This window comes from Ursus maritimus, unplaced genomic scaffold (assembly GCF_017311325.1).
Source record: "Ursus maritimus isolate PB19 unplaced genomic scaffold, ASM1731132v1 scaffold_33, whole genome shotgun sequence".
NCBI lineage: Eukaryota > Metazoa > Chordata > Mammalia > Carnivora > Ursidae > Ursus > Ursus maritimus.
The window spans coordinates 4,173,858-4,189,277 of record NW_024425897.1 but is presented as its reverse complement, the minus strand read 5'-3'; the positions used below and the strand labels follow the sequence as shown (position 1 = coordinate 4,189,277).

Here is a 15,420-nt window from a genome sequence, read left to right as displayed (position 1 = left end):
CACTTCCAGTCCTCCCTTCCCAACATCCCAATCTTCCTTATCTTGCTCTATATGTTTCTTTTTTCATAGCAGTTATCTTCTAACATCCTATTTATTTATTTATTTATTTATTTATTTATTGTGTTTACTACTCAGTGGTCCCACAACACAGATGAACTTATCCCTTTCTTCCCTTTAAAAATGAGTCAAAGTTATTAGGGGTGAATTTTCTCAACTTCAGCCTTCACATTTCCAAAGTTATGTGTATCCACACCCATTTCAGAATCCCTTAACTCCTTCCTCAGAAAAGAAACTCAATCCTCCACCTGTGTTCTAAATCTATCCTCTTCCTGTCTTTTCCAAGACTCTGCTCAACCACATTTTCCTTGTATTTTTCTACTGCTATTCTCCTTCCTGTACTTCAACCGCCCTCTCCTCTGGCTTCTTTCCTTCAGCATATAAGATATGCCATTAAGAAAATAGGTCTCTCTGTAATAGCTGCCCAATTTCCTATTATCCTCACTGTATATAAGGATCCCTAGTTCAGTGGCAGCAGTTCCTGCTGTAATTTCTGACCCAGAGAAGAGCAATCACAAAGTTCTTCATGGATGCTGGGGTTCCCCTCATAATTTATTTCTCACTGTCATGGTGAGACCCTCCAGAGCGGGTGAGCTGGTCTTACATGATAAATCCACACTACCATTCCAATCTCCCTAGGTCTTTGGATCCCTTCCCCTATAGTATACCAAGGCAGGTCTGGTATTCTAACTTCATGAAGCATGGGGTCACCTTTTGGTCCAAGCTTCAGCCAACCAACCAGACAGAAGCCCTTCCTAATCCCTCAAGCTGTAACAGTGAATCCAGAATCTTTGTTTAGTGGTCCCTATATCAATAATTTTGGCCTGGTCCAACTTCATGTTCCCTCCACCATTATCCCACACCTTTAATAACCCACCCCACAAAAATACCCCAGATTTCTACGTGTATTAAAAAAAAAAATCATGTGGTTTTTAGAGTGCAGCACACCTCCTCATGGGACATACTTTGTAGCTTGCCTTTGAGGGCCTGCTAGGACGTGAGTCTAGCAGCAAAGAGCAGTAGGGATAGTTCGTAGGGAGAATCCGCTACATCTTTGCAAGGCAAATACCTCCAGGAACGCCATTACAGGTACTTCACACAAAGCAGGGTTAAATTCGCAAAGAGGAGTGGAAGATCTGCTTTTGCTGGCAAAGACAATGCATTAAAATTTAGGGGTTCAGTAACTCATTCCAAATTTGAGGACTGCATTCCTTCTCAATCAACGTCCTCATTTTAACAGCAGATACTCTGTTAGATGGGGATTCATTTTGCATTGTAATTCAACCATTTTTCAGGATGAGACTCTGGGTTTGGTTTTCAGCAGTCTCAGCTCTGCATCTACAGGAGACGAGTTTCTTTAGGGCAGACATAAAAACTTTCAGGTTATTTACACAGAGCTTGAGCTGGGAATCTGAAGACCTAAGCTCATCCTTTTCTTTCCCCTTCCTCCAGCATAGTTAGCAGCTAGCAGTCAGCAACCAGTGAGTCTCATTTTACTTGTTAATCTGACAAAAATGTTTTCAGTCATCAAATATGTGATCATCCCATCAAGAACCTTATCTTTTAAATACTTGAATAAGATGGTAATGTTCTGCATTTTGCAAATCTCTATTGCCACATCATATCATGGGCTATCAGTGCCCTTTTGCCACTGGGAATAGTCATTAATTAGTGCCTTTAAAATTAATCAGATTAGGGAACCAATTCCAAGAACACCATAACCAATTCAGAAAACTCATCATTAAGAATCTGTTCCTCTAGAACCACACTCAGCACCAAACTCTGAATCAGGCAAGTTTCTCCAGAGATACAAAACCAACAGGAAAAAATATATACCTATATCCCTATCTGTCTTTAGGTTTATCTATATTTAGGTAAATGGATATTTACGTCTATGTATTAGAAATCTAGATCACTTATCTAAATAGATACAGATTTATTTTAAGGAATTGGCTCACAAAATCGTGGGGGTCAGCAACTCGAAATGTGTACAGCAGATGTGCAGGTTAGAAACTGGCAGAAATCAACACTGTAGGCTTGAGGAAGAATTTTTTCTTCTTGAGACACTTCAGTTTAAAATTCAGGCCTTCAATTGATTGGATGAGGCCCACCCACATTATTGAGGGTAATCTTCTTTACTTAAAGTGAGCTGATTGCAGATGTTAACCACAGCTTATAACACCAGCACAACACCTAGATTAGTGTTTGATTAAATAGCTATGTAGTATAGCCTAGTCAAGCTGACATATAAAATTAACCATCACACATAATGAAGTTAGATTTCTCAACTAAATCTTACTTTCAACTATACCAAAAACTTTTTGAACAAGAATATCTTATGGGCTCCAAAAAGGCAGTAAAATTCCAGTAGGACCACTTTGGTGAGTAGACTGGAGGAACAGTCCTTCCTCCAAGACTGGAGAAACAAACTTTCCATTAAACCACCTCACTCCTACCTCCAAGAACACCATCATGCTTAGGAAGCTCTAAGATTCTACCTACACTTAAAGAATTTTTATGTTTCAAAAATGTGATCTTCAACTGCACAACAGAAATCACACTTTAAAATTACACTTCTGAGTGCTGTCACTTTGGAAACTAATGACTTAAAAAGCGGGATGGTATCTGCTGAATCTGTTGCTTACCTTTACTTTAACCAGAAAACTTACAAGTTACTACTCCCATTTTCTCTGACAAAAGTATAATCCAAGCCAGAAGAATCCAAAGCAGCTGGATTAATAATGAGCCAAATAATCAAAACGGCACATAAAGAAATTTTATAAATGAACTGATGTAAATCCTGTACGTCCTTTAAAAAAAAAAAGAATTTTTAAAACTTTTCTTGGCAATTCATTCATTCAATAAGCACCCAGGTATGCCAAGCATTGTTCAAAGCACTCACTGAACAAAATGATGATCCTTGCCTTGTTGGAACTCACATTCTAGTAAAGATAACGTCTTTATCAAGTTATTTCCTCTCTGAACATAATAACTCATGCATTAGGAAGTATCAGGAAATTTTCTGAAAATCTATTATGTGCCAGCCAACTTCCAGTTCTGAGGCTGGTCTTCCAGCAGACACTACTTCATTATTAGCATAGATTCTGGTCTCTGGAGACAGCCTGCCTGGGTCCAAATCCTAGTTCACTACTTCCCAGCTGCTTCATTTGGCCAACTTACTTAACCCTCATCTATAAAATCATCATCATCATCATCTTCATCATCATCATAGCAACTACCCCACTGGATTACATAAGAATTAAATAAGTTCAAATATGTAAAGCACTTAGTCTGGCACACAGAAGGTACCAAAATACCAGCTATTATTTTAATTCAATTTTCAGAAAACCAGATATTACTCAAGCAATAATGGGGGAAAATAACATCAACGGTAATTTTAAAACATTTTTATCTGGCCCATTCACTCCTTCCATTACTGCTACATTCAAGGGTTTTATTCTCAACTCAAACTGCATGACTTTCAGTTAAGTTTGATAAAAAACGTAAGATGTGATCTCTACATATCTCATGCATGACATTAATTCATGGTGGAGTTTATATAAACACATAGTTAAGAGCCTTTTAATCTAATTAAAGAATGTCTTAGAAAGTCAAAATTAGATTCATTTTTCCTAAAATTACAAGAGCAATTACCTCAAGAAACTTAAGCATCAGAACTAGCAAATATGTGCTAGGTCATCGCTTAGTTCTACTGGATAGATACATATACAGCACATTCAATCTTTAGGACTTACACCTTTGCAGTTGTCAATATTCACGAACTGAAATTCTCAACATAGCTCATTGCATGTAACAAAAAGTACAGGCACAGTCATCTGAAATTGACGGCTCATTCTCATTTGTTAAAAATAGGCCTCATTCTTGGTCCAAAGTTTATAAAGGGTCAACAACCTCAGAAAGGTTAATGCCCACAATTTGGAAGTGGCTCGATTGTAAACTACAGGCTGCAAATGCCATTCCCAACGCGAAGTCTCATTAATGAAATTACCTACTGACAAGTAGGCAGGCCAGTAAAACCCCTTTTCAAAACTGCTTTTAATGGGATCAATTTTGGTAAAGAATTCAAGATAAAAGGTACAACTAATCACGCTGTTTTTTCGCCATTAAGGTGGAGAGGCGCTGAGGCATAACAACATTAAAATGTACACGCATCAATAACCTTAGTTCAGATACAGTTTTGACCCTACGTCTCGGGTTGAAAGACCTGAACTATGGAGCTTCCGAGTTTCAGTACAGTAAGTGCCTTGGACTCTCTAGTGGAAATATGAGCGGATGGACAAAGTGCGTTTTCTTCCCCAACCATCCCATACGAAAGTCGAGCCAACATAGAGTAATAATACTTTAGCGTTTCTCAAGAATAGGGATGGGCTGCCCCCTCTTTCCAGAATCTGACAGATAAGAATGGCCTTCTTGAAGGGAGGCATGACAGAGATTCCCAAATACAACAGTAAGAACGACCTGCTAGTCCCTACGAAGTAAGATGTTGCTCATTTTTAAAATAACTCCGAGGGCGGGGACTCCCAGGCCCCTCCTCAGCCATCTTCTGACGTAAGGAAGAGCAGAGGGTGAAGGGGTACAAAGCAGAAAGCTGAAAAACAGTCCCCCAAACAGGATTTGCCTAGCCACATGCCTGCCAGAGAAGGGAGGGGGGTGACCTCTTTCGGCCGCCAGGGGTGACGGGCGGGCGAGTGTGGAGGATCCTGGCCCCGCCGACGGATTCTCCGGCGTAGCCTAAGGAGCTGTGGGCGCGGGGCAAGTATCGGGTTCGCGCCCTGGTTCTGCTCCCCAACATGCACCGGGTTGAAGGTGCCCTCTCGACCCCCACCCCCGCGCAGATCCTTAGAGATCTTGGGCCCTGGCTACCTCTTAGGAGATTGAGGCCACCGCCGTTCTCGCCGCACAGGCCAAAAGACAGCTCTTCTGATGCCACGGCGGTGTCACTCAGCACAGTGACCTGATAAAGCGTGGGTCAGGGTGCGGGAACTCACCAGGCTCAGGCGAACGCTCGCTCCCCCTCCCCCCCACCAGCACCCTCCTGGCCCACCAGCCGCGCCCACTTAACAACGTGCTTGCCACTGCCCGTGCGGCTCCGCGCGTCCCCCAGCAGGCCCCCGCGCGCGGCACGACGGGACTCGTAGTTCCGGCGCGAAGGTCGAGCGACCTTCCACTCGCAGCCGAGGGTGGCGTCACGTGATCCGTCCACTCCCCGGAAGTGGCGTAACAACACACGCGTGGCGCCGACTGCCGGTTCCGCAAACAGAACCGTGGATGGCTGTGTCGGTGTAAGTGTGGTGTTTGGAACTCTGGCCATTCTTCTTTGTCTTTAGCCCCTCCGTCGCCGTCGTGATAGAAGGGGTACTCCAACTACTGACATGGGCTAGCTTCGCCCTAGTTCTCTTCCTTCAGTACCGGCCGCTCGAGGTTTATTGTGCACCCAACCCGAAGCTAAGTGGGCAGTACTCGTGGGAGTCGGCGGGCCCTGTTGCTCATTCAGATCGAGAGAGCCGGGGTCTGGAGCTGCCCTAAGATTTGTCTCAGGCCGCACCTCAGCGGTGCTGAGAAGGCAGGCTGGGGGAGGGATTGTCGGATCCGAAGAAGCGTCTGTGTTGTCTTGAGCGGCGGATCGGGAACGTGAACCGGAGGTTTAGTGAGAGCTAGGCCGCGCCAATGACGGAAGAGGGTGATCTTGGCTGGAGATTTCCCTTCTCGCCTTTGTTGCGTCCTCTTAGGCCTCCCGAGTTGACCCCCGTCTAGCTGGCGGGTCAGGGTGTAGAGGTTGTCCTGCTTGAGGTTAAGCTTAGGGGTTCTGGGGACTCGGTCGTTCTTTGAGAAACGGCTTTGAGAAACTGAAATGATGGAGACGTGGCCTGCCTCAGAGGTGTGACTGGAAAGCCAGGTCGAAATGCGTATTTGGATATTTAATGCATTTCCGTCTTTGGGTCAGTTTAATCTTTAGCCTAAGCTCCTCCTCGGAGGATTCTGAGGGGCAGCTCTCTTTAGTTTGGAGTTTATTCATTATTGCACTTTGATGCCCGGTTTTTAACCTTCTTACCCATTTCTGTGGTCCTTGGAAATTCTGTGTGGTTTATTCTGACCGAATCGATTATGTGTTTTATGACATCCCATCTGTGGTAATAGAGTTGCCTAGACATTTGATAATTCGGTGGACAGTATTACTACATAATCATTTTAAATAGGTATTCTGAAAATTACATTTCTGGGTGATTTTTTTTCTTTCTTTCTCTGATTCAGTTCTTCTTAGTTTGTCATGTCTTGGTATTTTGTTACCTACACCTTGTGTAGTGAAAGCTAATATCCCTTGAAACCCTTCCTGGTTTATAGTGACTTGTTTTTACCCATTCCCTTAAGCAACTTCATTTCTTATTCTATTTCTTCACTCAAAAGACTTTTCCCTCACCTCTTCGTAACTTTCGGGTTTTGAATTTGCTGAATCGCACCAATTTTTGGACTTTTGCTCTCCCTTCTGCATTTGGTTTGAATAATACAGCCTACATTTTAAAGGTGGTATATAGATTGTAAGTTTCTTGAAGATTAACCACATAGTGCCTTATTGAGATCCTCTGTAGTAGTAAAATTGTCCAACGACTTAGTAAGTTCCTGTTCCATAGTTCACTTACTTCTCTCTCTCTCTCTTCCATTTTACACATAGGCCTATGAACCTTTGAAGGAGACTTAGTAGTCATTAAGTGAATCTTGCAACTTCTTGTCCAAAGCTATGTCTTCACTTTTCTAATTCTGGCACCCGTTATGAAATAAGGATTTCAGAAGTTAACTGTAGGTTCCCAGACTTTTCCTGTTCTTGGTGCCCTTAGTCTCTGAATTTTTTTTTCAGTATCACTAGTATCAGAAGTAATATCCAACAGTTCCACTTAGTAGTTTAGTCCAAAGAATTTAGTATTTATGTCTTAATAACTTTAAAAATAATACACAAGTTGAAAGGAAAAAATAATGTTTGTGTTTAATTCTTAGTTAACCATGAGTGCTTACTAATAGGATGTGTAAACCCATTGAGTACTGTACAGTTTCTCAAGCTTTGAAATCAGATTTGACATTGCCAACTTCATTTCCTGTTTCAAACACGTTGATATCCTTTGGTGCCACCAAAATCTCAGCTTCACAAAGTTCTGATATCATTGAAGAGAATGTAGTGCAATCTACTCAGTTGAAACCGTGCTCTATTTGAAGCTGTATTTGTGATATCTTCCAGATGTCAGATATCAGGATTTCCCTTAAAATTTTAAAATATCCTGCTGTGCCTGTACAAGTTTGTTATAGTGTCCGGCTTACAATTTGGGAACCAAGGCTATAAAGAAAGGATCAGAATAGAAATGGAATTAGTGCTTGTGTAATACTCCCACTTCATCTGTCAGTTTCAATGCCAGTAATGACTTTCATGGATGAGATCGTATGTATGTTTAGGGATTATAATTAGTACTTCCATATTAGCATATCCAGAGATTCATGTAAAACATATATCAGTTAATGTTTTCAGTATTTTCTCTATAATGAGACTTTTTTAAACTCCTAGTTGATTACTGAAATTGAATGCCTAGCTTCTGGTTAAAATTGTTTTAAAGTTTCCACATTAGTGTTTACAAGTAATATCAAATTTTTGCCATTCCAGTGTTAGTTCATGAAGTTTTACCATCTATTTAAGTAATCAAAAATGGAAAATTCTGCAAAAGCAGAGGAGTGTGAAAAGATCTCTCTTGAGGAGGCAAAAGCGTCAATAGATTTGGAAACAGAGTCTTCATTCAGTGTTAATGAAAACACAACCACTCCTGGGACTGGGCTTTCTGAAAAGGCTCCTATCTGTGGACAAGTAGACACACCAAAAAAGAGAAGAATGGAATTTGAAGATGATCTTGTAAAGGAAAGTTCTAGTTGTGGGGAAGATATTCCAACCAAGAAAAGAAAACTTGATGCTGAAACTGTCCCAGAGGAAAAAGGTTCTGGTGATGATGAGGGCATTTCAAGGAAAAGAAGAATGGAAACTGATGATTTTCCAAAAGATGAACCTTCTACTGGAGATGGCACACAGAAAAAGAGAAAAATAGAACTCGAGGATGTTCCTGAAAAGCAAAAAGTATGTTGAATGTATTTTTTTAATTCATAATGGAGTGTGTCATTGAAATGTGGAGCAGTTGTGAAATAATAACTATTTTTTATGTAATCGTAAACCTTAAGAATGTTCTGTTCGTAACAGATAATGTCTAAAGATAGAGTAGGCTTTTAACTCTTGTAATTTAGTTGCTTTTATTTGGGTGAAACTTCTGCTAATTGAAATAATTTTTGTTATTTAAGAACTCTTATTTGACTAGAAACTTGAAAGCTAGTTTATTTTATAGTTTGTCTTTTCTCAGTGTTTTAAAAAAAAGTGTTAAGTTCCAGTTGATATACTTTTTTTTTTCCTTTTTTATTATGTGTTCATCACCACTTTCTTGTGTCAGAAATAGTAGAGATTATGACTTAAAAGATAAATTTCAACATTACACCCAGGTTTAATGTGATTCCTTTAACTATATTGTTTCCAGCTTCTCACTGGGGTAGTTACATACAATTTTAAGCCTGATATTTAGGATGGATATTATAGAACAAGGGACAGCAAGTCATTTTCATCTGGGAATACCATATTATGAAGGAATCTGAGGCAGAATATGAATTTGGATGGAAGGAGTACTTCAGTGAATGAGTAAAAATCCTGGTATCAGTCCTGAAGAGTAAAGTGTTAGGCTAGGCTTTTGTCATTGGTAGGGTGTGAATCCTTGTAACAGAAAGGAGCTTGTATTATACCCACAGTTTTCAAACTTCACTAGCAGCAGAACCCTTTCTTCCAAGTAAAAATATTAAACCTGATATGTAAGATGAAGCACTTTGGTTGAACAGAGAAGTGTGGGAATTTGAAGCCTTTTACCTACCATGGCATTTTTGCAGAATGCTTGGGGTCTTGGGTAGGTAGCACAAATGGAAACTGTTGGAATAGATTAAAAGAAAAATCAAAACAAAACAAAACAAAAACATTGACCCTGAACATAATTCCTTTGTGGGTGTTATCTCATTTAATGCTTACATCAATTTTATATAATAATATAATAAATATAACTTATTCCTATTCTATTCTCTTGTAGGAACCCAATCCACTGACTGACATTTATTGAATTGAATAAATCAGAACTCTGGAAGAGTACTGGTTTTATTAAGACATTGACACCAAAATTATACAGATGAAAGATCAAGATGAAAATTTTAAACCAAGAGGTGTACTTAAAAATAGGGAACAGGGGAGAACAAATCTTATGTGTGATTATAATTAGTAGGATTTCTATCATCAATGCCATTGCTTATTGAAGTTTATCAATTTCATTAGTATTGTATCCTTATATAGGTCAGATGCTCTTTTAGGTTTATTTTTGCCATGTTCTGATCCTTAATTTTGTTCCATTCTCTTCTTTTCAGAACTTAGAAGAGGGACACAGTTCAGCAGTGGCTGCCCACTATAATGAACTGCAGGAAGTTGGTTTGGAGAAGCGTAGCCAAAGTCGTATTTTTTACCTAAGAAACTTTAATAATTGGATGAAAAGCGTCCTCATTGGTATGATTGATTGATTTTTGATTTCTAGTTTGGAGTTTTTTATTTCAGCTTATGTTTCTTTTTTTTTTTTCCCAAATGATTATTCATATGCTAAACTATTAAGTCTTTAATTCCTATTCATTTAATTATCAAGTCTTGACTTCATAAAACTGTAGCAAAAATTAAAACTAGACCTTCAAGATAATTCTTTTTATATTTACTTTTGGACTACATAAGATATTTATGAGAATGTAATTGATACTAAGTTCATAAGTTAATTAGGCTTTCAAAGGCAGGGTGCACCTTTTATACTTAATAATTACTCTGTTTACTCTAATAGTTTTGGAACAGTGACATAATGTTGGATTAAGTATTCAGCTTTTGTTAAGTCAAGAAAATGGGCAGTGTCATGATTTTTCATCTCTAGGCGTTTAATGAGTCAGAAGGTCATATGTGGTGATTTTCAGTTGAAATTGTTTTTCTTGTAAAGTGTCTAGGGAGAAATAAAGTTTAATTTGAGGCTTGATGAAGACATTCAGCTTTTTGGAGCCAGCATTTTATTTATGGAAACTCATCTTTAAAATTAAAATGGGAGGAAATATGGTGGTGGAAATAAAACTCAGAATACATTTATTGCTCTGTATATCTAGTATATTAAGTAGTTGGATTCCTTATGTGAGTTTAGAGATTTTTTTTTTTTAGATTTTATTTATTTATTTGTCAGAGAGAGAGAGAGAAAGAACACAAGCAGGGGGAGCGGCAGGCAGAGGGAAAAGCAGGCTCCCTGCTGAGCATGGACCCTGATGTGGGACTTGATCCCAGGACTCTGGGATCATGACCTGAGCTGAAGGCAGACAATGACTGAGCCACCCAGGCATCCTGAGTTTAGAGAATTTTTAAAAGCCAGTGGGTTTTGAAGTTTTTCACATTAAGATTTTGGGTGGTTTTTCAAAAAGCCAGCCTCAGGAAAAGTGTAAATACTTTCGTGATTACACTAGAAAGAATAAAGTGCTAATTATGGGTACTTTCTACTAGTTTTGATGATAATTTACTAATTTTTATTTTACTTATTTATTTTAAAGGTTTTTTAAAGTAATCTCTTCACCCAACATGGGGCTCAAACTTAAAATCCCAAAATGAAGAGTCACATGCTTTACAAACTGAGCCAGCCAGGCGCCCCAATAATTTACTTTTTTTTTTTTTTAAGATTTATTTATTTATTTTAGAGCAAGAGTGAGAGAAAGAGCACAAATGGGAGGGGGAGAGGGAGAGGGAGAGAGCATCTCAAGCAGACTCCCCGCTGAGTGCAGAACCTGATACAGGGTCGATCCCACAACCCTGAGACCATGACCTGAGCCGAAATTGAGTGGGATGCTTAATTGACTGAACCACCCAGGCGCCCCAATAATTGACTGATATTTAAAGATACATTATTCATTCTGAATAGTATTGGGAGTAGGAACTAGGCTCATTATTTCAAACACATATTAATATTTTCTATCTCACTTTGTTTTTAATTTCATGTTTTATTACAGAAATATGATTTTTTTGTCTCTGCTAGTTTTCAGCTAGGGTAATTGAATGTTAGCTTATCAACCCTTCCCCTTTTATTTTTAAGGTTAGTATTATGGCATTTTTAATCTATATTTTTAAGGTAATCTATGGACCCTAGTCCTAATTTCTTTTCATTTTTTCTTTTCCTCATCATTCTCAGTAATATAGATAACTTCTAGGGTATTTTTTCTGATGTGTCATTTATTCATGTGTTTATTCATTGAATAAATGTTTTAAGTTTAACTATATTTTTCATATCATTAGTTATATTATTTTTATAATCAGGGAGAGAGGTCATTTTTAAAAAGTCTGAAGTCAGACTTAGCAAAAAATTTTTCTCTCCACATATTTGTGCTATTCTTTCCTCCTTCAGCTGTTCCAGAAACTCTCTGAATGGGTGCTTTGCTGTCTGCACCTGTCTTTCTGGTCCTGTGTAATTGGTGTGGTCTGTGCCAGCCTCCCTCTCTGGCTTTTTTCCCCTTTCTCTTCTCAGTGCCCATTCTTTGTCATTCATTTTCTCTTTCTTGTTGGTAGTTACAGTTTAGTTACTACTTGAGTACTATTCTTGAATGTGATAAAGATATCTTTGAATAATGTTTCATGATGATTTTCCCTCTTACTAGTCTTACTGTATGGAAATAAAGAAATTTCACAATAGTTTTTTACTCATTTCATATTATTTGTTATGCTGTTTTTAAAAAAGATTTAGAGAGTGTGTGTGCGCTTGCATGGGTGAGGGGAGGGGCAGAGGGAGAGGGAGAGAGAAGCCTCAAACAGATTCCCCACTGTGCGTGGAGACTGATGTGGGACTCAGTTTGAGGACCCTAGATTATGACCTGAGCTGAGATCAAGAGTTGGCCGCTTAGTGGGGCGCCTGGGTGGCACAGCGGTTAAGCGTCTGCCTTCCGCTCAGGGCGTGATCCTGGTGTTATGGGATCGAGCCCCACATCAGGCTCCTCCGCTATGAGCCTGCTTCTTCCTCTCCCACTCCCCCTGCTTGTGTTCCCTCTCTCGCTGGCTGTCTCTATCTCTGTCAAATAAATAAATAAAATCTTTAAAAAAAAAAAAAAAAGAGTTGACCGCTTAACCAACTGAGCCACTCGGGCACCCCGGTTATGCTATTTTTTTTAAGATTCATAGCAGAAAGTTAAATATAGAACACTTAGGCTTCTGTTGAAATTACTTTAAGATCCTATGGGCAGTGAAAGGCAGAAATACTCATAACAGAATTTTTTTTTTTTTTTAGATTTTTATTTATTTTAAGAGAGAGAGCATTGGAGGGGGTGAAGGGTAGGGGGAGAGGGAGAAAGAGACCTCCTGCCAAGCAGGGAGCTCAACACGGGGCCCAATCCCAGGACCCTAAGATCATGACCTGAGCCAAAGGCAGAGTCTTAACTGACTGAGCCGCCCAGGCTCCCTGTGAATATTTTAGTAGTCAAAATAATACACACATGAAATAGGAAGTGTTAAACTCAGAGTGATAAAGACAAGAGTAGATCTGCGATTCAGTATTGTGTCAGGTTTTAGAATTGCTGAATACTTCAGTTGTCTAAGAATACTGATATGCCTTTAACTGATATTTGAACCATTTGTCTATTGATGTATGGGGTCCTAATGATACTATTTGTTGGTTATTAATGTGATTTGGTAGCTTGGGATGGAAGATTCCAGTTTTTATTTTAGAGTGTTTAAGAATTTTGGTCACAGTAAAATTAAGAGGGATGTATAGTTTTTGGACTAGTTCTTGTATTGATTTTGGTGGTGAGCCTGACATCTTTTATAAAAGTCAAGCACTCTTATGATCCTATAATAATTTTGATTTAGTTAGGGATATTATAAGCTAAAGGTTTAGCTTTTAGAAAGAGAAAACTACAAAAATGATGAGTAATTTTTTTTTCTTATGAACAAGTGTTGAATCTTCTTGTATTAATTAGAATTTAAAATGTCTGCTCTTCAGTGTTGAGTCAAATTCTAAAAGTAACCTGCAAAAACCTGTCTGAACTTTCTAAAATACCAGACACATACTCTCTAATCTGTAATGCTAGAGGGTCAGGTTAACTAACTCTTAGTCATATTTTGAAATGTTCACCAAAACTTATGAATTAATTACATAAATGAACATGTAATAGTTTATAGTAAGCATCAAGCAGGTGTTAGTAGGTTATTGGGCATAACAGTTTATGCCGTAGTAAAAATGGAGAAATGATAATTTATTATGACATTTCTCTCTTAGGGGAATTTTTAGAAAAGGTACGACAGAAAAAAAAACGTGATATCACTGTTTTGGACCTGGGATGTGGTAAAGGTGGAGATTTGCTCAAGTGGAAAAAGGGAAGAATTAACAAGCTAGTTTGTACAGGTAAGATAAATAATGGCATGGGCAAGAATAATTTGTGATCAATCAGGTAACTGGAAGATAAACAGAATCTCAGTATCACATGACACTAAAATATAAGAAGATAGCTGGGGCTGTGTGTGAGATGGGTGTTTTTTTAAATGAGTTTTGAGACTTTACTGATGGTGTTACGTAATATAGTTAATGAGCCTGGGATAACTTGTCCTCCCTAAAAGGAGGGAAGTAATCAAAGTTAGAGTCATGTCTAAAGCATAAACTTGAAACTTCGACTGGCCAAAGATAGGACAGTTTGATCATCAAAAAGAATAGTGATTTCAGTGGATTGAAACACATCAAATAAAGGAAAAAAATTCATTGTTCACCCTTGGAGGTTGCTAGGAAACTTACTCATCATTCTGAAATTCATACATTAAGGGTTGGGGTATCTTCCTTACCCTATGTGAACTGTATTTTAAGGTGACCAAATGGTTAAAAAGGGAGATTCCACTCTATTAAAAAATCAGAATGAATAAGTGCAGTAGGAATGATGAAAATCACAATTTTCCACCCTTGATGAAACAACAGATCTACACAACAACCATAAAAAGTTGCTAAAGCTAGTAGGTGAGAAAGGTTGATAGGAATGTAATAACTGAATGAATCAAGCACCTGAACCCACTGGTCAGCCTTAACGCTAAAGTGGGACAAGCAGATGTCATGTTCTTCCAGTGAGATGAAGTGCATAGCACCACCTGTAAAGTTACCTAAATTAGCACTTCTCAAATTTTTTGGTTTTATGAACACTATATACCCTTATTTTTAGGATGGCGGGCCACAGAAAGCTATTGTGTATGTGGTTATAGCTCTTGATTATAGAAATTAAAATTGAGAATTTAAATATTTTTATTCATTAAAAAATAAAGTTTTTTTTTTTTTTAAGATTTTATTTATTTATTTGACAGAAAGAGAGCCAGCGAGAGAGGGAACACAGGCAGAGGGAGTGGGAGAGAAGGAAGCAGGCTCCCAGCGGAGGAGCCTGATGCGGGGCTCGATCCCAGGACCCCGGGATCACGCCCTGAGCCGAAGGCAGATGCTTAACAACTGAGCCATCTAGGCGCCCCATAAAAAATAAAGTTTAGTGAGAAGACTGGCACCGTAAAAATATTTTTCCAAATACCTTTAGAGTCTAGAATAGTAGGAGTTTTCACGCCTGTTTCTGCCTTCACTGTTGAGATGTGTGGTTTGATGCGTAGTTGTAAAATGAAGGGCTATTTTCACAGCCTTTTCAGATAATGGAGCGTATTCGTCTTTCATACTGTATCCAAACTCAGCAGGTGGTAGTTATCCTTAAAGGAAGTTAGAGTGTGGCATCAGAATTTGTGTCAGTGAAATTTTTGTATTCTGTTATATTGAAATCCATTGGTCTGTCTTGTGCTTTGAATGGATCTTTTGCCCTGCAAGATTTTGTAATATTTGGAAAATAATGTTCACTAAAATTATACAGATCTTCTAAATGTTGACATCAAGAAATCAAATTTTTTTAATGTTACCAGCAGTCAGAAAAATTTTTATTGGGAAGATGCCCAGCCCATGGTGGTAGATGAAGTGTTTCAAATTTGTAATTATCACTTGAAATCTCAAGTTTTATCATTGGTAACAAATACTGTTCTTTTATTTTTCTTGAAGTGAGAGGCTCACATTGTTCATTTTCAAGAAAATGTCTGCCAAATTATAAAGTCTGAATAACCAGTTTGTCTGTCAATGGTTCTTTCAAGTGAAAACACTTGTCTGTGAAAAAAGTGGCTAGTACAGCTCAGAATATAGTCACACCAGTCCTGTTTAGACTGTTAGGTAGCACAGA

At 38.6% G+C, this 15,420-nt stretch overlaps 2 protein-coding genes across 3 annotated transcripts in view; one reads left to right on the top strand and one right to left on the bottom strand.

Annotated features, from left to right (window-relative positions):
• FAM210A (family with sequence similarity 210 member A) overlaps positions 1-5,188 on the bottom strand; it is a 40,738-nt gene extending 35,550 nt beyond the window's left edge. The window contains exon 1 of one of the 2 annotated variants that reach the window (XM_008709988.2): positions 5,067-5,188. The gene's annotated coding sequence lies outside the window, so the exon portion shown is untranslated. Of the gene's footprint in view, positions 1-4,941 lie in introns of both variants that reach the window. The other variant, XM_008709987.2, reaches the window with a different exon arrangement.
• A 103-nt stretch (positions 5,189-5,291) lies between these two features.
• RNMT (RNA guanine-7 methyltransferase) overlaps positions 5,292-15,420 on the top strand; it is a 40,935-nt gene continuing 30,806 nt past the window's right edge. Inside the window, exons 1-4 of the mRNA XM_008709986.2 lie at positions 5,292-5,360; positions 7,724-8,185; positions 9,556-9,691; positions 13,458-13,583. Of these exons, the coding sequence (XP_008708208.1) occupies positions 7,766-8,185; positions 9,556-9,691; positions 13,458-13,583 (682 nt within the window). The 5' untranslated portion in view covers positions 5,292-5,360; positions 7,724-7,765. The remainder of the gene's footprint in view (positions 5,361-7,723; positions 8,186-9,555; positions 9,692-13,457; positions 13,584-15,420) is intronic.